The sequence below is a fragment of the Physella acuta genome, unplaced genomic scaffold (genome assembly GCF_028476545.2).
Source record: "Physella acuta isolate Inbredline_101_S28 unplaced genomic scaffold, ASM2847654v3 ptg001037l, whole genome shotgun sequence".
Taxonomy (NCBI): Eukaryota; Metazoa; Mollusca; class Gastropoda; family Physidae; genus Physella; species Physella acuta.
This window is the reverse complement of record NW_026732554.1, coordinates 26,565-48,083: the sequence shown is the minus strand read 5'-3', so window position 1 is coordinate 48,083 and position 21,519 is coordinate 26,565. Positions and strand designations below refer to the sequence as shown.

Here is a 21,519-nt window from a genome sequence, read left to right as displayed (position 1 = left end):
TAATCCAGTGTATATTTAGTTAACTACCAGTAACACCCTTTTTTTAAAGAAGATTCCATTATCGGACACCGGTGTAAAACTTCTCCCCATTACCAATATAGAAGTTCTAGGCTAGAGCTCTAGAAGTCAACTCTCTCTAATTTAAAGCTGCCACTAGTGAACCAAGATGACTGCAGGATCTATTGCTGTGCCTACAGTGATTCCTCTTAGGCCACCTTTACCAGGTCGCCCTAAAACTTCTATTGACTCTAATACCAAAATCGAACTCAAAACAGGCAAGATTTATTTACCTTTTTCAATTTTTTTTTTTAATAAAAAACTATAAAGGGTTGTGATACTTTTCCATTTATCCCCCTCAGTTTATTATTGTCAACCACATTTGCGAAAATTAAGTTATTTCAGAAGAGGTTCTGATGGATTTTGGGAGGTGTATTAAAAAGGGCCATAATATTTCAATGTTTTGATTGCTTAAAAAAATTTTTTTTTTTTTAAATGGTTTCTTATTGTTGTCTGGTTATCTCCACACATTTATAAAATGTTATTGTATTTAATGCACAGAAAGTGCAGGGGCTGACATCTATTATACAATAAATGGATGGAAGCCAGAACCATTCAAGCGGACAGGAGAAAAATGCACTATGAAGTATGTTGGGCCATTCACATTGCCAGCTGGCAAGCAAACAGTCAAAGCTATTGCAGTGTCTAGGTAAAATGTTTTTAGAAATAGATAAGGCAGACCCGTACAATTTTTACATTTAGTTCCAATTTAGATTCCTTGGTCTGCATTTCACAATACGGCTACCCCCTAGTTATTAATAATAAACTAAGAATGTTTTTAATCAGGGTAACATGTATGTTTCTTCCAGGCTTACTTCTCCGTGGGGGGGGGGGGGGGGCACTTAACATTTTTGAGGGGGGGGGGGGGGGCGACTAAAATTTCTGGGGGGCAAACATTGGAAAAAGTATATATTTTCTATATAACAATTTCTATTTTGTTCGGGGGGAGGGACATTAGACAATTTTGGGAGGGGGGGGGGGGGGGACTGGACTTTAATCCAAAAAAACGTTTTAGTTAATGAAAATTTGTGTCTTTTTTTTTTTTGTAGTGACGGGCTGAGAGAAAGCAATGTTGTCACAAAAATTTTTGAAGTCGACTATGTTCCTGCACCAACTATGCCCATTGAGGATGATGATCTTGGTTTCCAAGATGAGCTTGATAGAACTAGAGCCAAGGTTGGTTACAGTTGTTGTAGTGTAGTGAAATGTATATAAATAAATAAGGAATTGCAGCATTTCTTGTGAAAATTAAGTTGTGCTCCTTTGCATGTTCAATAAGAGTAATTTTTAACATAAACAAAAAATGGCCTTTAAAAAGTGCTTCCACTGTGTCCCATTTGTTAAATGTGCACGTAGAATTGAAATATATAAGACCACATAAGCCTACATTATAGCAAGAGCAGATATATGGCCCGTTTAGGGATAGATACAATTGGCGCTAGGTTGATAGTGTTGTCTTTTTCTCTAAATCGAAACCAAAATCACCACTTGAACTTCAAATTTAACAGGAAACTAAAAATGTCATTGAAAACGGATTTTTATCCAGAACAGAATCAGCATTTTAATTGAATTTAAGCTTGATCTACACGTAGTTACTGCACATTAATACTAAATATAGTATCCACCCCCGAATATTTCAAGTACCCCCCCCACTCCTCCGGGGAGGAAAAAGTCTGAAAGAAACACTGGTCGAATATGTAGATCATACAGACTAAAGGTAGAGCCTACTTCTATAATATAGGCCCGTTTCCTACTTTTGGCCGATAAATCTCATTCACACAGTGTTTCTTTCAGACTTTTTTTTTTTGGTTGTGAGGCACTTGAATTTTTCCAGGGGCAAATAAAATTATCCTGGGTGGGGGAGGCAGACACTGGTAAAAGTATATATTTTCTATATAAATTATATTTAGTATTTTTTGGGGGGGGGGGGGGGGCTTCGTCTCTACCCGAAGAGATGCATGAAAGAAGCTCTGCCCACAAGACATGAATTGGGCAGTAATGTCAGTGTTTTTTATTATAGGGTATATGTAGATCATCATTTCTTTTGAGGGGGAGGGGCGGCTTAGACGTTCTCCCTGGGATAGTGGTGGGGGGATCTCTCCTACCCGAAGAGTTGCATGAAAGAAACTCTACACGCAAACCACTTTTAAGATTAGATAAAATTAGCTTTTTAATTCATTGTTTACTCGAGAATCAATGACGTCATATTCCCAGCTTTAGACTCTTTCCTACTATATGTTCCATGTGACGTCACGTTTCGTTTTCCATATTACTGTGAAAGTTTTTAGTTTCCCTGTGTTTTCTCTATAGTAAAAGTGGTCCCAACAGATAGATAGATACACAGACAGCAAAACTACATTTATAATTGTAATCATGGCAAAGGACAATTTTCTGTTACTGATGCTAGACTGAATACATACATAGTTCATTGAAGGTTTTTATTATTATAAAATCTTGTATTTCACAGAAAGAGGTGATGAGAGCTAAAACTAAATTAATGAGTAGCTCAGGATCAGCATGGACAGATATGGAGGAAATCAGGGCTACACAACAGCGCATTGCTGGTAAATATATTGAATTGTTACTTTCCCTAGCTTAGATCTCATTTAGGTTTTATTATGACATTGTATTTTTAAATGTACTTGGTCCTTCGGACACAGGATAGCTATGGAGCTATTCTGCTTCCTAGGTCCAAGATTTCTTGTACCTATGTGCTGGACAATCCCATCTCATGGTAGATGGAACTGTGGCAGAGCACAATGGATGTTGTTTTTGATCAACCTATTTGGGTTGATTTTGGATATATACTTAAACCAAGTTGTTACTTTCCTATGGTGTTTTCGTTTGTTTAATTGTCTTATAAAATATGTATTTTAGATATATATTGTAAATTATTATTTCTTTTAGGTAGAAGGTTATTGATTACTGTTTGTAATAGATTATTAGGTTTCCAAAGGTTGTATTAGGAAATAAAATTATGTTATTATTGATTAATTATAAATTTTGATAAAGGGACGTAATCACATTGAAATTTTAAAAGGGACACAACTAATATGAACTAGAACATTTTTTTTTATTAAATAAGTTCTGCTCTAAAAACATTGCCTTCTGTCTATGATTAGATGGATATGAGCACAAACTTAAGCTTTTATCCTTTTTTAGAGAAATTTGTAGGTCAATCAATGTTATCACAAAAATTGACATTTTTAGAATGATATCTTCATCTCCTTTGTAAAATATCTAAACTAAAAGTCTTCATAATTTTTTTTTTTTAGAAGCTAGAAAATCTGTTGCTTAAAATATTTTAATAGATATGGAAGTTAAAGGAAGTTCACGACACAAGGCTTATCCAGGGACAAGGTTTTTAGAATCCAGACGAAATGAACAACAGGATCCTGTCCAACACTCCTACTCAGCTACCACACCACAACCTTATGTATGTTCAGCTTTTACTCTAGTTCATTCTCAATGAAGTATATCCATATATTGTAATTATTTAAACTTTAAAATCATTTTTAACAAACATCTGATTGGTAATACCTCACTTTTTTATTATACAAAATTTAATAGATTAGTCTTTATTTATATTTTTTGTTTTTAAAGATGCTCATATTTTTAGATTATTGTAATTTTATAACTAGGTGGCATTTGCTAACTGAAAGTCATTACCCTTTTGATACCACTTTATATGTAGGCTACAAGAATAGCAGAATGAAGTGTGATATTTTAAGCCAAACATTACAAAATTATTGTGTGGCTTGCGCATGTTCAGCTGGCAATTTATGTTAGGTGTCAAGGGCATCTTGAGGGCGTCGAAATAAGAAATATTTCTTTTTTCTATGTTTTAAAAATGAACACATTAAAGCTAGTTTGATTAAAAAAATTATTTTTACTCTTTTAGATTTTCAATGGCATCGGGTCGCAAGATTTACGCTGGGCAACAGAGCGACAAATGGTCCCAAGATTTGAACCCCAGCCTCAAATACATTTTGATCAAAGTAAATATCCCAAGGCCAGTGATTTTCTTAAGTAAGTTTCATTTATTTTTGCATACAATTATTTTGTAAAAAACCATCTGTGGTGTAATATGAATACATATTTAAACCAATTTACTTGTTAAATAGTTTAGAAAGGAATAAATATATTGCACTTTAACTATTGTTTCTAAAATATCTAACGTAATACATTTTTAGTTTCACCACAACTGCAGCTGGACAATACCCTGGTGGGGTGAGTAGCTATTTCTTTACTAAACTCATTCTTCTATAAATATACTCTGATGTATGGGTAAGCTATCTATGTTGCGCTCCACAGTGATGTGAGTCGCATGCACCTATGGGTAATAATGAGTTTACTTTTAATGCCTATTTCAATAATGAAAGCGGTTAAGAAATGACATCAATTTCTCCCTGAATTATTAGTTTTACACTTATCTTTGATTCTGGAATTTTTTAACTAGGCATATTAATTGGCAAATTTCAGAAGATAATTTAAATACTTGTCAGTTTGTTTTTTGTTTGCACACATGATAAAATAATTTGAAAAAGCTAATCCCAAAACCAGTACTCATTTTATTATACAAATTATAATATCCATGCTAGTGGCTATAAAGTCAATCGTAGCCTTCATAATAATCATTGTACATAGATTTGAGAAAGATCCAGATGTAAATTATTCATTTTAAAACAGGTCTTCAAAGTAAAATTCCTCAGTTTTTGTTTTGATAAAGTAAACCCTCTAATGATAATTTGTTTAATCTGTACTTGTGTCACCAGAACCAGTGGCTACCTGTGAGTGTAACACCTGCAGGATTTATTGTCCCAGCGCCCCAAGGGGTGGCTGCTAATGGAGACGCCTCATTCAAATCCAGAAAGACTACCAACACTGTCAGCACCCAAACTGTGGGCCTGTTCTACCCATCACAAAGACAAATTGATAAAACTAAGGAGATTGAGGAGGAAAAATTAGCTTTTGAAAAACAGATGAGGGACCGAAGGCCTTTGTTGACAGCTGTTAGCCCAGGAAGAGGTTAATTTGATTTGTATTGGGAATGGGATTAGACAGTGTTTTTGTTTAAACTATAGTCTTACGGCTCCATGTGGAACACTACTTTATTACAGGGTAAAAATTACAAACTGTTAACCGGCTGTACATAAATTAAATTTGTTGACTATTGATTTCTTCAAGGATACTGGAGGAAACAGATAGAACACATCTGCCAACACCTGAAAGCCCACACACAGAATGATGCAGAGTTTAGGGCCCTGATTGGAGAACCAAAAATGGGAAAGGTATGAACTAATGTTGGCCACTTAGCTTTGTTGAACCCATTCAAGAGATTTAAAGGCTATTGTAAAAGGGGTGTTTGCAGGAATTGTAATTGGAAAAAGTAATGCTAAACACCATATTTTTGACAAAAAAATCTTTGTTGTAAATATACATCATACAGTTGATAGCGTCATACTGATTTGAAATTAGATAGACTTACATCCTATTAATAGGCAAATATTTTTTAACATTCTTGATTCATACTTTTAAAATATTAATAAGCATAAAGTGGTACATTGAAGTTCTGTTAGACCAAAAAATCTTTGATCAATCATAAACACATGAATCATAAATTGGTTGATATAATTGAAAAATTGCATAAAACAACATCATTTTATTGAAATAGCAAATGTAAATTGCATTTTTCTTTTGGTAACGCACATTTGCATATCTATCAGACACTTTCAAAAGCTCTGAAACATTATTGCATTTGTTTCTAATATTTTATTTGCATTCTTAGTATATTTTTTTATTTTCAATGCCCTCTTTGTAGCTCCTGACTTCTGCTGTTCAAGAAGATGGTTATGAATTGAGCTTAACATTGACCTTTGCACTCCGAGGCAACAAAGATCCATTTGTTGGTAAACAGTTGGGTGTGTCAAGGTCAGAGGGTTACTTGAGTGCACACACACAACTAGATGAGCGAATGTATTCTGAAGATGAAGGTAATTTCCTATGTCATATAGTGCTGGGACTAGGTCTACTGTTTTAATTCAGTATTTAATCTCACCTTCACAGCAGTGTGAGGGGAGGGAGGGGTTTTGTATATTGGTATACATTCAACCCTGGGGATCGCCTCTTTTGCAGCCTTGCACAGTTTAGTGGAATCAAAGACGCAAGTCCAATTCAAGATATACAACAGTGCTTTATTTACACATCAGTCTTCGACTCCTACTAGGCTATAACTACTTCATAACATATGACTGTGTACTAACACTATCTAACTGTAACTAACACTTGACTTCTCCCTACACGGTCCCTTGACCAACTCTTCTGTATCTACATTTCAACTGTCTACATCTGCCACTGGTCAACTGCGAGCGACCTAACACGTCTGATAGCAACACGGTCTAAAATTGTTTCCCACTGCTGTCCACAAGTTAGTGGTCAGCTGACCGGTCATCTCCTGCAATTCTATTGGTCTACCTGATTACGCTATGCTCTGTTTCTCCTTCTGATAGACCTCTAAACTATTTATAACGTATAACTTACATCATCCAAATGAGTCATTTTTTCTCAACAGTTCTAAATCATTTTTTTTTAAAAACAGAATCAGAAGAAGAGGACGAGGAAGTTGCCACCTCAAGATCGAACACTGCTAAAAAAGTCAGAAAACCTAAGCCAAAGAAGAAACAAACCCCTAAACTATCAGTATGTTGAACCATGTGTTGTGTTTTAAAACAAGTTTAATAAACTCTAATGTCTGTAGCAAAACAACTACAACATTTACTTTCAACTTTTTACCCAGCCTGTAAACAGCAAGTTGTTCAAACAGTTGGGACCTAATGGCGAGGCATCAGTCAGTGAAATTCAGCAGTTGCTGGATGAGGTAGGCACTGTTTCATCTACGCATTATTTTTGGTCTAAGCGAAGAAAAACTTTATTGAATATCTTGTAATTTCTACTGGAGCTCACAACAAAAAATAAATGTCTTCAGTCTTCTTGAATGATGAAGACAGGATATAAAATATGATAGTAAATATTTTATGTGAAAGCAATTTTATTTTAAACTGTGAATATTTTTTAAATGAGTAGATTTCTGGGTGGTAGTGTTTTAAAAAATAATAAGTAACGAAACAAAATTTTGCCCAACTTGTTGCAGGGAGCTGATCCAAACTGCCTGAACAAAACAGAGTTGTCACCTTTACATGTTGCAGTCAGGAACAAACACATAGAAGCTATCAGTGTCTTAGTCAGTGGTGGAGCACTGGTTAATGCTAAAGGACCAAGTGCTATGTAAGTTGTTGGTTTCATTACTTTTATAAACTTTATATAACTTTTATCGTTTTTCTTCTATTATGGTTGCACTTTAACTTTAAGTGATCATTTTCCTTCACCCTGTGCACACAAATTTGAAACTATGACTTAGTTCATCAGTATATTGTATTTGGAAGTGGTTTGGATATTTTTATTAAAAATTGTATGACTTCTTTAAAAAAAGAGGTGTAGTAAACTAATTACTACCTAAAGCAAAAATGAACCCTAATATTTAACTCTAATAAAGACAACGCACCTATGCACTGATAGATTTCATTGTCAGGAACTCATGTGAAAAGAACCTTTTGTTTTGTTTTATATTACATGCATCAGATTTCTTCTACTTTTGTTAAAATCACACTCCAACATCATTAATGGCAATGCCATACATTTCAAGAAAAACAAAACAGTGTTTCAGAAGCAACCATCATCATAAGGCTGTCTTTTTAATTCTTCTTGTTAGTTCAGTGAAGCTTTTGCTATCTCTGAAAAATACAACTAAATGTCATTCTATTTCAGTAAAGGCAACACACCTTTACATGAAGCTGTGAGTCTGGGAGCATCAGGGATGAAAGTTGTTGAAGCTCTACTTGCGTGAGTACAACTTGACCATAGAATTGTAGTAGAAAAAATAAAACTGACTTGTTTATCCTGCCATTTTGTTGAGCACAAAGAAATGCAAACCTACATCACTATACTGGTTATCTCTAGATTTTAAAACATCGACTTGCTTATAGGCCTATATAATTCTTTTGTTGTATTTTAAATGGGAAGATTGTTTGTTCTGTTGACAGTGCTGGTGCTGATCAAAGTGTGAAGAACGACAGAAATGAGACACCCCATGACCTCGCCATTAAAGCAGGGTACGAGTCAATAAGTAAAAGATTAGCCTCAGCCCTGGGTCAGTCACAGCTTGAGAAGCTGACCAAAGTTAGAAGCTATTAATGTATCAAGTATGGATTCCTTAGTGCCAATGTGATTGTTAATGTGGTAAATTTCTTTATAAAATATTGTTAAAATCTATGTCCAGCTGGACTTTGTTGGGCCTATACATTAATTGTGTGTCTGTTGTAATTACCAATTTCCAATGTAATCAGTGAGTTTTTAGGGTTGCAAAAATATTGTCACCACAGAATGTATTTCATTATTATAACATTTCATGTTGCATGTTGTTAAACAGATTTTAAAAATATTACGGTTTGTCTGATAGAACTATAAATGTTACTAAACATATTTGTTTCATAGCCTTTACATTCATAAGGTGACTAGACTTGTTTTAATCAAATTAATTATAATCAGTAGCAATTTAAGTCTAAAAACTAAAGCGTTTAATACTTTTATATTCTCATTAATCAATATAAAGTGCAATTAGTCACCCCATTAGACTTCATTTATGTCTTCACAAAAAAATAACTTTTTTATCATCTGATTATTAGAAGATGCTTTTTATAGTTAGCTTTATTAACACATTCCAGTGCTAAAAACATGTACATAGTTTCATTATTTATCAAGGTGATACATTTTTTTTTGGCTGGAAATAGAAAGTACTTTGTAAATACATTTTTTTTACTTAAACACTCTGTTACTGCAACTTACAATGATTTTAAGTCCTAATTCCATTTTAATGTATACATTTTATGATTAAATAATTATTGTTAGAATCAATTTTACCTACTTAATATTTAATTGAGCACTTAATATTTTATTGGAATGATGATCGACATGCTGTTTAAATATGGGAAATATTGGCTGGATGGTTGTTTACCTGCCATATTATAAATGGAGGAATGTTTAATTAATATTCCTAGGGGAGGGTGGGGGCACAGGTTTTTGTTTCAGGGGGTATTGTGTCCAGCCATTAATTTAGCTGTAAGCTATTACTTCTAATAGTAATCTCTGTTTAGTGTGTACATCTTCTCAATTAAGCACATTAAATGTAACTATTTTCTTATAATAGCCGTATAAAATGCAACTTTAAAATTTTAGTTTAAAGGTAATTGTGTACAAATTACGTAATTTAACTCAGGGTCTGGTCAAAACATTCATGAATTTTTGGTTATTTTTTTATTCTTAAAGTTACATCTCATTGATCAGATTGTTTTCATTTGTTGCTGTTCAATTTGAATAGGCAGTAGTCCACATCATTCAGTTAAACATGTTTTTTTAGTTAAACACCAACTGAAGCAATTGTTAGCTCTTAACCAAATGGTGACCACAGACTCAACAAGATGCCTTCTGAGAATTTTAGTTTATTTAATTAAAAACATTACCAGAATTCAGATCTGTCTCAACCCATCAAAACATTTTTGTCAAATAATTAAAATAAGCATGCACTTATAAGTTATGTGTTGTACATTTAAAATTTACAACAAATTATTACAAATAAAGGAAGACAAAAAATTGTGTCTTTTGTTTTTGTTTCATATAATTTACTTGCCTTAAATTTAAACGGGCTAATGTGAAAAATGACTCATTAAAAAGGTGATCAATAGCACAAGTGAAATTAGTTAAAAATCTAACAAGTCCATACAAATATGACAAACTGATGTTTATACATGGCTCTTCTTTCTGCAACACACTGTTGTTTTTCACAACTTACATTCTACATATGAAATTAAAATTTTAAAGGCAAAAATCACCTACTGTTATTTTTTTTAATAAAAAAAAAGAAGAAAAAATTATTTTCCATGTATTACCCACAGCCACAAATATAAACAAACACTCAATGAGGCTTTAGCAACTGAATTATCATGTACAACTAGTTAGCTATGTAACCATTACATAGACAAAATAATATAATACATGCTGCTATCAAGACAGAACTCAACAAGGTAACAATGAAGTAAACAAGACAGCTGACTCACTCACATAGCCCACACAAACAAACACACTGAGCTAAAGGACGACTTTGTTCTACTCAATCAGTTTTTTAGCTTTGAAATATCTCCTAAGGTACAGGACTTGCCAAGTGGCCAGACCAAGCAGGCACAGCATAGAGAACAGGCTGAAGTACATCACACGTGAGTGGGTGGATTCTGTTAAAGTAGTTTTTAATTGCAAAATTTTAACAATCAAAAATTGAATTTATAGAAAGAAGAGCAACAACCAATAATTATCATGTTCCATAGCTTAATCTTTACTACATTAAGCAGCTAACTTAGTTGGTCCAGTTAATACAAGTAGTAAGAAACTTCAGATTAAAGTATTTATATAATTTTTTTAAAAAATTACCATTTGTGTCTCTCATTTGTTCCTCTCTTGCTCTCATGTATGCAAAGTCATCAACAATAGATTTGGAAAGATCCTCAAGTCTTCTTAACTCCACCTCAAGAGGTTTCAACTTTTCAGCTTTTGCAATCTTAAATGTAAAATTATGACAATTTGAACAACAACATAATACCAACAAGTGAAGAAATTTTATTCTTTTAAATATAAAGTATTTTAATATTAGAGCCTGATCTCTGGGAAGAAATCAAATAAAAACTTACGTCTTCATAGTTCTTAGCTTCAATACCATGCTTGACATTTAAATACACTTCTCTATCTGCAGCTATTCCACCTAAGAAAAAAATTAACATAAAAAACAAGTATGTTATTCATATGTAATAGATCTAACAAAATATACTGCCAATAACAGCTAATCAGCTTTCGATTACTGTAATACATGTATTCGGAATAGAAAACAAACTGCTTACCACCCATGGGTTTTGAAGCAAAGCAGACTTCAAAATTATCATACTCCTCTGTAGTGAATGCAAATCTGCCTTTAGTAGCATCTTCTTTAGTGTACAAAATGTGCCCTCTTGAGTCAGTCACCTTTAAAAATAAACAATAGTAAGAAAATTTAAAAACCCATGGATACAACTGTTGTACAACAATAAGTTGTAGCACAGAGCATCATATTTTAAATTTTTCAACAATTTAATACTTATACTATGTAACTTTTAAAAAAATGTACATGGCAAATTGGGTGTGGGAGAAAGCTTGAGATATGTATCAGTATACATTACTTCCCTGTTACGTATTGACCCTTAATGTCATGCTTTTAAAATTGATTTTTACCCCCTCCACCCAAAGGGGTCCTCCATAAATGATGTCACACTCGTAGGGGGAGGGGGGGTCCGTTATTTTGTGATGGTGTGTGATGAGGGGGATTCAGTTGGTGTGACGTCACTTTTTTGCGTTATAAAAAAGCAATGTTAGAAAACGAGTTTCAGCCGTTATTTTGTGTTTTAGAAAACGGTTTTAATAGATTGTAATAGGAATTGATGAAAATACTCTATGTTGACAGAGTTCTGACAAGATTTTTGAAAAATATCGATGTTTTAAGAAAAATTCAACAGCAATTTTGAGGGGGGTTGTAGGCTGAGGTGTGACATTTGAGGGGGGGGGGGGGGTCTGACTTTTTGTGACGAGTGACGGAGGGGAGTGTTGAAATGTAGTTGATTGAGATAGGTACAACATGAAAGAATATCATTAGTCAGGTCAATTAATTACAGTTAGTTCTACAGACCAAAGTAGTAAGTATAATTATAGCCAAATTAAATACCTACGCCTTGTTAGGCTCTATTAGTAGTATTGAAAGACATTTTAACTACTTCATTTTTACAATTTTATAAAGCTCAAAAAATAATATTTATTTTTGTAGGGGAAGGAATATGGATTATAATCAATAATAAATTACTTCAGCCCAAATAAAAGCAGTTAGAGGGGGCCTAGATCTAGATCTATATAGTATTATGCTTATGCCTTCGTTATAGTCGTTATAGCAATGTTTTAAAATGTGATTTAGCCTAATAAAATAGGCCTAAGTGCATTTTTTTGTTGCATAAATCTACAGAGATCTAGAAAATCTAGATCTAGATGTTTTGTAGCAGTTTTTGTTTTTTTCCCCCGAACATTATATTATTTCTCAACAAAAATGCCGTGTTTATTTTTTGGACAGCCCATCATTGTTTAATTAACTTTATTAATCATTGTTTGTAGGCCTAAGCCATAATTTTTTTCTATGTTTGCCTATTGACTAGATCTAAATCACTAATCTAATAACTAGAGAAGTCTCATTTTAAGGTTAATTACATCTAATATTTAATTATGAATTATAAGAATAATATGATCGATTTTAACGTACAGTCAAATCTGCCCTCTGACCATTTTCTTGCACTTCGTATTCACCGGTTACCAAAACATTTTTGTGAATTTCTTCACGAAGGCACTTCTTCTGATTTGATGACAGATAAAATCGTATAGCGTCTACATATAAGATGCACGGTAAAAGAAAAATGAATGCATAAGATATTTCCATCTTTGAAGGAAAAATTTTGAAATCTGACAAGTCGTGTCAAAACATCCCCAAACTACACAAAAAGAACTCTAGGGTAGGTCTAACAGATGAGTTTGGTAACGTGGCAATCGGCAATTTTCGTAAGTGTTCGTGTCCTTCCGCTAGTGCTGCACAAAATAAACATTTTTCGCTCATTGGCTTCAGAATTCAGGGTTTAGGAGCGGAAGTAAAACACGACCTTCGTAGGTAGTGAAAACGAAAGTTAGGTGAGACTACAAAAGCGTTTCCTATGTTATTTAATGTAAAGTTGTAAACCCATCTTACTCATTGATTATTTTAGACAAAAAGTTATTATAACACACCGTATTTTTATTTAAAAAGTAGATCTAGATAAATCTACATCTAGATTCTAGGTCTATATTAATATTAGAAGTTAGTAGAATTTTACTAGCTAATCTAGACTACCTAGATCTAGGTCTAGAGTCTAGTAGGCTAAGTATTAAAGTAACCTAGATCTAGATCTGGTCTAGTTTAGAGTTTAGGCCAATCTACTGAATTTAGCTAGGGCCTACTCTTTTTTTTTTTTACTTTTACTTTTTTTTACGTCACTTTCTGTCTTAGGCCTAATTTTAAATAATTTTAATTAATTAGTAGGCCAAGTAGGCTAACTATTCGTAACAAGTTAAACCCTTGTTGCTTGTAACTAACTGTAACTTGAACTTGTCTTGAGAAATTAGTATTATTTTATATTTTCTATCTAGATCTCTCTAGATCTAGTTACTAGACTAGATACAGATAGATTTTCTAGACCTAGTTATTATTATACAGTATTTTATACAGTTGTCAGTGAGGAAAATGAGAAACTGAAGTGGAAGTTAAAAAAAACCAAATTAGTTTTTAGAGTTTATCACTAAGCTAATAAAATAAAATCATTAATAACTAAACCAAACCCTTACTTAATATATTAGTAATACTACTATAATACTTTAACAGGCTATTAATAAATGTGTATAGCGGCCAGTATAGTCTTACTACAGTTTTGTGTGTGTGTGTGGGGGGGGGCATTTATGGATGAACTCTAGGAGAATGGGTGGGTTGGTAATATCCTGCTCCTGATTATTAAATATTTCTTGAAAACTTTTTCAGACTGTTCTACTGGTTACAGTTTTTATTCTGTTGGCTCACTGCAAATAGAAGATCACTATGTCATCTGGAAAGTATGTCTGTTATTTTATTTTACTAGATACAGTAGTTAAATATGAAGTACGTTTATTTTTTTTTTACAGATAGTGTGTATCATAGTGTGTGTGAAGATGCAATTTTGCTTTTAGCTGAGTATGCAAGTCATGAAATAACTTTTGTATAGTTTTGAGTGTTAAATGAAAACACATTCTCTAATAGGATTGCTGTTGTGATGTTGGAAAGTCTTGCTGGGACTGGGCACAAAATTTTTAGACAAAGACCTAAAACAGCAGAAAAATTAGAGTTCCTGTTCTTTGATCCACGTGGTAAGATTAATATCTTGTCTCTACAAAAATGCTGCGTATTACTTCTGTAATCAATGTAATATAATTTTTGAAAATGTGTTTTTAAGTTTTAGCATTGTAAAATAAACAGCACCATATTTGTATGTAAAATAATATATAAATCTTTTCAAACAATTTGCATTTACAGTTCAGCGACAAGTATTATACAGAGAAACAAAAAAAGTGAAGACATTACGATCTAAATCAAATTGACCTCCCCCTTTTAACTTTCCTGCCATTTTTCAATTTTGTGATGTCTGTTGTGTGGATGCTGGACATGGGTGTTTTACATGTCAAATAAAAGTTGTAGAAGTAGAAGATTGTGCTGTTGTTATTGGCTTTGATTGGCTGGTATTGCGGTATGGAAGTTGTGGATGACACAAAGCAATCTGGGTTATGAACCAATATTAGTTAGTATTATTATATAAAAAAAAGAGTGAATAAAAATATTAACTTTCATTAAACCTTTCAGTTTTTGTGTGTGTGGTATTGTTTTGGGAGGAACACAGAATAATGGTAGAATGTGCACTTGTAACCCAAAAGTCATGAGTTCAGAACCTAGTCTCCAGACAGTAGGTCATCACTTGACCTAACTGCCCATTATATCCAAACCAGGTGATACAATGCACTAAAGGAGAAAGCTAAATCCTTGTGTCTAGCAGCTGGTCACATAGTGTACAGAAATGCTCCTGTGTGTCTGGCTAATTAGCAAAAAGCTTGATTTGGTAATTTTAACAAGATAAAGGAATTAGAGAGACAGAGATGTTTTAAACCTTGGAAATATGTATCAAGCCTAGATCTATTTAAATTTAATAGCAAAGAATGGTCTCTCCTTGCTTAAAGCCAAAGAGCATTCTCAATTAAAAAGAACCATTAGCACATCCCTGTCAAGAAAGTAAAACCACTCAAGCATCCAGTGACAGAAAAAAGGCATTACTTTTCTTATCTGACTGGAACTAGCTTGGTCTAAGGCTAGAGTCTTATAAAAAAAGACAAGATAACTTACTTGTATGGCCCAGAAGGAAGCAATACTAAGTAAGTATAGGTGTTTATATATATATCCACTCACATCCTGTCGAGAGGGTATAAGTAGTTGCGTTGCTAGTGTAAGGAAGGCAAATAGGGGCCCTAAGTAGTTAAGTACAATGAGAAAGCAAGGGAGGTGAAAGAATGGATTGGAAAGTTTAAACTGCAAATATTGCAACATATAGTATATGTTACAAGGAATAAGATGTCCATCCATAAATGACGTCACACTCTAAAGGTGTGAGGGGAAGATGTTCTTACATGTGTGACAAGTCAAAGACTATAAATTGCAATACACATTAAAATAAACCGGGAGTGATCTCCCCTAAACTTTCTCAAATATTCTTATATAACACTACAGGGGGTGGCAACTGGGGATATATACAATATTTTTAACTGCTTAAACTTTTTAAAATAGAATAGAATCTTGTAGAAAAAAGAATTGCACACCAAGTGAACGCCAAATAAAATGTGTATAATAGTGCGGAATATTACTAGTAATTTATAAATTCACATGCGTTTTTTGAGAAATCGGAATTAGCTTAAATTACTACTTCCGGTCAACAGAAGTTACTCAAAATTTGAAAGAAGGCAGAGAATTCAATCTTTTACTTATGTGTGAAATTTCATTTATCTATCTGAAATAGTACTCAAGTTATAGGCTTTTGAAAATTTGAAAGTAGAAAAAGTTCCACTTCCGGCTATCGGAAATCGCTGAAAAGTTTATAGGAATCTACAAATTTGATATAATACTTAAATACTCAAGTACTCGGTACTCAAGTTAACGTGTTTACAGACATACACACACACATACGGACAAGATTGCAAAACTAGGGCCTATGTTTTTCCGCCTCAGGGAGGTGTAAAACGTTGAGATTTGCAAAAATCTCGAGTTTTTTTTTTGCACGAATAGGGGCCATCCATTTATGACGTCCACGCAGAGGGGGGGGGGAGGGGTCCAAAATTAACAAAAATTGTGGACGTCATAAATGGATGACCCCTTACAATACTTTCTCTATAGATTTACTTCGTATATGAGAAAGTACAAAACATCAACACTTGTTGATCGAGCTCAGTAATTATTTTAGAATTTCGCTAGATTTTTAAAATACTGTTTATACCTAGGTGTAACGTTATTTTAAATTAGAAAAGGGGTGGGTGAAGTCTGGCTATTATGACCTGTGGGGTTGGGGTTAAATCGTATATTAATAAGCAGTCCCTCTTTTATGGATGGCCCCAATAGAAGATTTACGCTGATCGCATTATGTTTAGAATTTCGATGCAAGGATCACATCAGGTGGGTTCAAGAATGAAATCCTAAGGGAGGGCACTCAAAATCCAAGGAGGGACGGAAGCTAAGGCTAGTCCAAACTCTAGACTACACTCTAGGCCTACACATCGATGAACTTTGATACTTAGGCGTACTAAGTAGGTCATAGTGCAGCTAAGGTACACACAGTTGTGTTGTGTGTGATGAGGGAGGATGATAACTTGTCTCATAGTAACGGCGGCTGCGTTGATTCTGCTCATCATCGCTGTGTTTTTTATAACATGTGCGCTGTCTGATGCAGATGTTAAGCTTATCTATAAATCAAAATTTGGCAAACAACTAGGTAGATCTAGATCTAGTTGACTTTACTTTACTAGTCCAGCCTATACTTTTTTTACAAAGTATCGCAACCATTATCAGCGATACCGGCAGAAAAAGTTCGAGTTCGATGTGCTCGCTGAAATAGTTGAATATAGATATTTATAGACTATCTAGATCTACATAATACTAATATAATACATTTTTTTTTTTTAAAAAACATTTAGAAAAAAAAATACTCATCTAGATCTATGGCCTATATATAACACACACACACATATGAGTATGTTTAAGACTTAAGTTAAGTTATACATTTCAAACTATAAATTATAGTATATAGGCCCTAGCCATGATTATAGGCCCTATATATATAGGCCTATATATATATAGGCCTATATATATATATATATATATATATATATATATATATATATATATATATATATATATAAAATATATATATATATATATATATATATATATATATATATATATATATATATATATATATATATATATATATATATATATATATATATATATATATATAGTAACTATATGCTATAATAGACATATTGCTATAGGCCTACCTATTAAGAGCAGGTAAAATTAGTATAAAACGAAAAATCTGGCCATTATCATCCTATTTATTTAAGTATGGATTATTAAATGTTCTTGTCAGATAGTTTGAGGGGTAAAGTGGTATGGATCACTGGAGCATCAAGTGGAATTGGAGAAAGCATTGCTTATTATCTCGCCAAGGCTGGGTGCAAGTTGGTTCTCTCAGCTAGGAGGAAGGATGAACTGGACAGGGTGAAAACTGCCTGTTTGGACTTCGGTGAGGAACAGCTGAATAAGTAATGTTGTCAATTATATGATTGGTGATTGTAGATCTTTAAAATTAAACAGTCAAATTTTAAAAGAAAATTTACAACCTGAAGATATATGGTTATGTTTTTCTTGCTGATTTTTAAAAATAGTAAATGGTATACTTTGCTGCTTACTATTGGGGGTTATTAATACATTATGTTACCCAGGGGAAGGTGTTAGTTTGAACTTTAGTCATTATGGGAAGGGGGGGGGGGGGGACTAAGAGTAGGGGTTACATTTATTTTGCAGTTTTGAAAGGACAAAGGGTGGGGGAGGGGTGCTAGAAGCTTGTGACATCACCTGAGAGGTGATTCATTATTTAATGACTCCCCATATATTGTAGGTTTTAAATTTTATTGTGAAAAACAGTATTTTATTATTTTGCTAAATTCACATTTTTTTATCATTGTAGGAAAAGGTAAAATATCATCAGAAGACATTTTAGTCCTGCCGTTAGACATTGTGAACTACGGAAGCCATGAATCAGCTGTTCAGCAAGTCATAGAGTACTTCAAGAAGGTCTGGATTGTTTGAAAAATCTATAGGTTAATCTAATTTATGTGTTAAAACACAATTTAAAGAATTTTGGAAGCTTATGTTGTGGATTGAAGAAAATTTTAAAATGAGAAATCAGGGAAATAATGAAATTAAAAAAAAATTTCCAGATTGATATCCTTGTGAACAATGCAGGGAGGAGCCAGAGAGCTGCCTGGATGGACGTCCAGCTGTCTGTGGACAGGGAACTCTTTGAAACAAATGTCCTGGGTCAGGTATCTTTAACCCGGGCAGTCCTGCCACACATGATCAGCCGCAAGGAGGGACACATCGCCTTGATGAGCAGTCTTGCGGGGATCATGGGTGTGTACATGATTAACCACCATATTTTTTGACTGTTTTTTTTAAAATTTATCTAGTAAAGTTTAAAGTTATATTATTTTTTAATGTTTTTTTTATATTTATCTAGTAAAGTTTAAAGTTATTTTTTTTTTAATTCTAGGATATCAATTTGTTTAATTAAGTTAATTTATTAAATAACATAAATTAACTAAAAAGTTGGCAACTAACTACATTTTCTAAAACAGGTGTGCCAGATTCCAGATCATACACTGGCAGCAAGCATGCTCTTCATGTAAGATTTTACTATGTTACTTGTTAGTGTTGGGACTAAGGAAATAGAAAGCAGGATAGACCAAGGGAGACGTGAAGGTGCACGTCGGGGAATCAGCAGGCAGAGGCAGGACTGTCATGGTGGACTGCCAGGAAAATTGCAGATGACTGATAAAAAGGAAAAGATGAAGATGAAATAGCCTATCATTAAACAAATTCTTAAGGTTATATTTTATAAACATTGGCTATCATGTTCTCATGTTCCTGTACTCACATCCACACAGGGTTACTTCAATGCCCTGCGAACAGAAATGAGTGAGCACAAAATTCACGTGACCACCATTTGCCCTGGACCAACTTTTTCAAATCTTTTTATCCATGCTGCCACTGCAACTACAGGGGAGGTAACCTTTTATTAATTGCATTTTATTTAAGCAATATTTTCAACCTATCATGTTTGTGAATACCATATATATTTCCAACAAGCATTATTGTATCTACTTATGAATAATAAACATTTGATGCATATAGTAATCCCCCTTTATTTTTTTTTATGGTAAATAGCTTGAGTAGCCTATTGAAAAGTATGAATTGAAAGTTTGTTTTGTTTCTCAACTTTTGTACCGCTGATAAAATGACCTTACTGTGCATGTCATATTTTTTATTTGCCAGAAACTGGGGCGAGAGATGGAGAGCAAAGAGAAGCGTATGAGTACAGACCGGTGCGCATATTTGTCGTGTGTTGCCATTGCCAACCAGGTGTATGAAACCTGGCTAGTGCAGCAGCCCATTCTGTTCCTGGTCTACATCAATCAGTATATTCCAGACTTGGCTAAATGGTAAGTGGGGTGTAAGCATATCACACAGTAGCTAAATGGTAAGTGGGGTGTAAGCATATCACACAAACACAGTGGCCCAATGGTAAGTGGGGTGTAAGCATATCACACAGTAGCTAAATGGTAAGTGGGATGTAAGCATATCACACAATGGCTAAATGGTAAGTGGGGTGTAAGAATATCACACAAACAATGGATCATTTCTCTCATGTTAGAATTTGGTGTTTGGTAATTAAGTTTATTTTTTAGATATTTCCTGTGGATTCAGTTTTTTAACAATAATTTTCCTTTCTAAACTAATATTGATTCAGTAGTGAACATGGTAGATCTGCTAGTAAGTTACTTGACTAAATTTCTTCCTTACAAACAACATTTTAAACTGTTAAAAGTGTTAACAAATTTAGGCGTTGTCTCATCAGCGCTATTAACATGCATCATTTGTAAAAAAAATTGTCTATATACATTTTTATCTTCCCCCAGGATAACGACTCAATTTGGTGCAGAGAAAATAAAAAAGATGAGAGAAGGAAAATAGAGGGCACAGATAATTTGACAACAAGTCACCTTTTGTTTCAAAATGAACCGTCAGTATTTTAGATGAATAAATTGTACTCCATATAACATACACCATTTGTGCCATATGAAAGGGGCATTTATTCATAGCTTGAATATAAATTGTTTTGTTCCTTTGAAAAATATTTCTCTATATTTAAACAGAAAAGAAACAAGAATTTGACCATACTGTACATTTATGTTCCATTCTTAATTGTTTGAGTTATTTTGTATTTTTTTCTTCCTCAATAATCAGTGTCTGATTTAATCAAACTTCTTGGTAAACCGAAACTATTTTTTAAAATTTCAGAAATCAGAATGACCAATTCATTTCTATTTTCTTCTGTAGTCATCAGTGCATTTAAAATATTGTTTTTGCAAATGCTAGTAGAATTAGGAGTGTGTGCATCTTTAAAGTTCCTAAAAGAGTTGTTAGTGTAATTGTTGTTTGGGAATATAAAATGTTGTAAAATAATTTAATAAATTTAAAATGTTGAAAAAGGGTTTCATTAACAATAGTTTGTTGTTTTATTATAAGCTTTTAGTTAGATTACAATGTTTGTTTATTTCTCTTTGAGTTTGTGGGAAATCTTTTTAATCCATTTTGACTCTACTAATGCATCGATTTTCTATTTAATAGTATTTTGATTTATATAATTCATAAAAGAAAAACAAAATGTATTAAACTTTTAAATATAGGTCTACTACTAATAAAATAAAACAAACTTGTAAAAAAAACTCGGTCAATAAAAAGTGTAAATGATTCCATGAGTGACTAACGCTTTTTTTTTTTGGGCAATTAGAAAAAAAAAATTTCCGAGTAGAAGTACGGTCTAAGGGAAATAACAGGGTAATTATTCTACGAACTCCTGGTTTAACATTGCTACCTCCCTTAGACTTTTTTCCCTTTGTAATTTTTATGAAATAACTTTTAAACTTTCTTTTTTAAAAACAAAATTTGACTCTATTTTTTTAACTGTTCAGTGCACTTGAAAGCTTATTATAAGTTTTTTTTTTTTTTTTAAATATTTCCAATTTCTCGTTTCTATAATTAAAAACAAGTAATTAAAAAAGTCTAGTGACAATTTTAGCGCAATTTCCTTGTGTTATCTAAAAATAGCTCTGTCGTAGCGTACATCAAGAGCAGGGTTAGTAAAACCATTGGTTAGTTATTAAAACGTTTTTTATTAAAAAAATTTCAGTATTTTACATGTTTTATTTACAATAGAGTAACATGACTAAAAACCATTGCGCGCCCAGCTACCGAACGTGACGTCGCAGCCATTGAACGTGATGGCGCAGCTATTGAACGTGATGACGCGTGTGGTGTGGTTGCATAAAATGCCTACTAATTCGGTCCAAATTTTA

General features: G+C 33.2%; 3 protein-coding genes and 1 long non-coding RNA gene across 5 annotated transcripts; 3 read left to right on the top strand and 1 right to left on the bottom strand.

The window, feature by feature from the left end:
- The first annotated feature begins 143 nt into the window (after positions 1 to 143).
- LOC131954876 (double zinc ribbon and ankyrin repeat-containing protein 1) lies at positions 144 to 9,915 on the top strand. The gene is made up of 15 exons (XM_059318695.1): positions 144 to 275; positions 559 to 706; positions 1,107 to 1,233; positions 2,525 to 2,621; positions 3,369 to 3,493; positions 3,959 to 4,086; positions 4,251 to 4,287; positions 4,833 to 5,085; positions 5,245 to 5,348; positions 5,879 to 6,050; positions 6,656 to 6,756; positions 6,854 to 6,934; positions 7,208 to 7,341; positions 7,882 to 7,956; positions 8,157 to 9,915. The coding sequence occupies exons 1-15, from the start codon at positions 167 to 169 to the stop codon at positions 8,305 to 8,307; spliced, it is 1,842 nt and encodes a 613-aa protein (XP_059174678.1). The 5' UTR covers positions 144 to 166; the 3' UTR covers positions 8,308 to 9,915.
- Positions 9,916 to 10,007: 92 nt separating this feature from the next.
- Positions 10,008 to 12,798, bottom strand: LOC131954878 (transmembrane emp24 domain-containing protein 10). Its single transcript, XM_059318698.1, has 5 exons — positions 12,494 to 12,798; positions 11,058 to 11,178; positions 10,851 to 10,921; positions 10,594 to 10,720; positions 10,008 to 10,397 (listed from the first exon to the last, which is right to left on the bottom strand). Exons 1-5 carry the CDS (start codon positions 12,665 to 12,667, stop codon positions 10,276 to 10,278), a joined length of 615 nt encoding a protein of 204 aa, XP_059174681.1. The 5' UTR covers positions 12,668 to 12,798; the 3' UTR covers positions 10,008 to 10,275.
- Positions 12,799 to 12,846: 48 nt separating this feature from the next.
- LOC131954879 (uncharacterized) lies at positions 12,847 to 14,593 on the top strand. 2 transcript variants are annotated; one of them, XR_009388811.1, is made up of 4 exons: positions 12,847 to 12,912; positions 13,793 to 13,863; positions 14,048 to 14,154; positions 14,321 to 14,593. It is a non-coding gene; the product is annotated as an uncharacterized LOC131954879 (long non-coding RNA). The 2 variants fall into 2 exon arrangements; XR_009388810.1 differs by having other exon boundaries at positions 12,863 to 12,947.
- Positions 14,594 to 16,637: 2,044 nt separating this feature from the next.
- LOC131954877 (dehydrogenase/reductase SDR family member 7) lies at positions 16,638 to 20,658 on the top strand. Its single transcript, XM_059318696.1, has 8 exons — positions 16,638 to 16,811; positions 17,469 to 17,624; positions 18,069 to 18,175; positions 18,322 to 18,514; positions 18,739 to 18,785; positions 19,048 to 19,167; positions 19,436 to 19,602; positions 20,080 to 20,658. The coding sequence occupies exons 1-8, from the start codon at positions 16,682 to 16,684 to the stop codon at positions 20,132 to 20,134; spliced, it is 975 nt and encodes a 324-aa protein (XP_059174679.1). The 5' UTR covers positions 16,638 to 16,681; the 3' UTR covers positions 20,135 to 20,658.
- Positions 20,659 to 21,519: the final 861 nt, after the last annotated feature.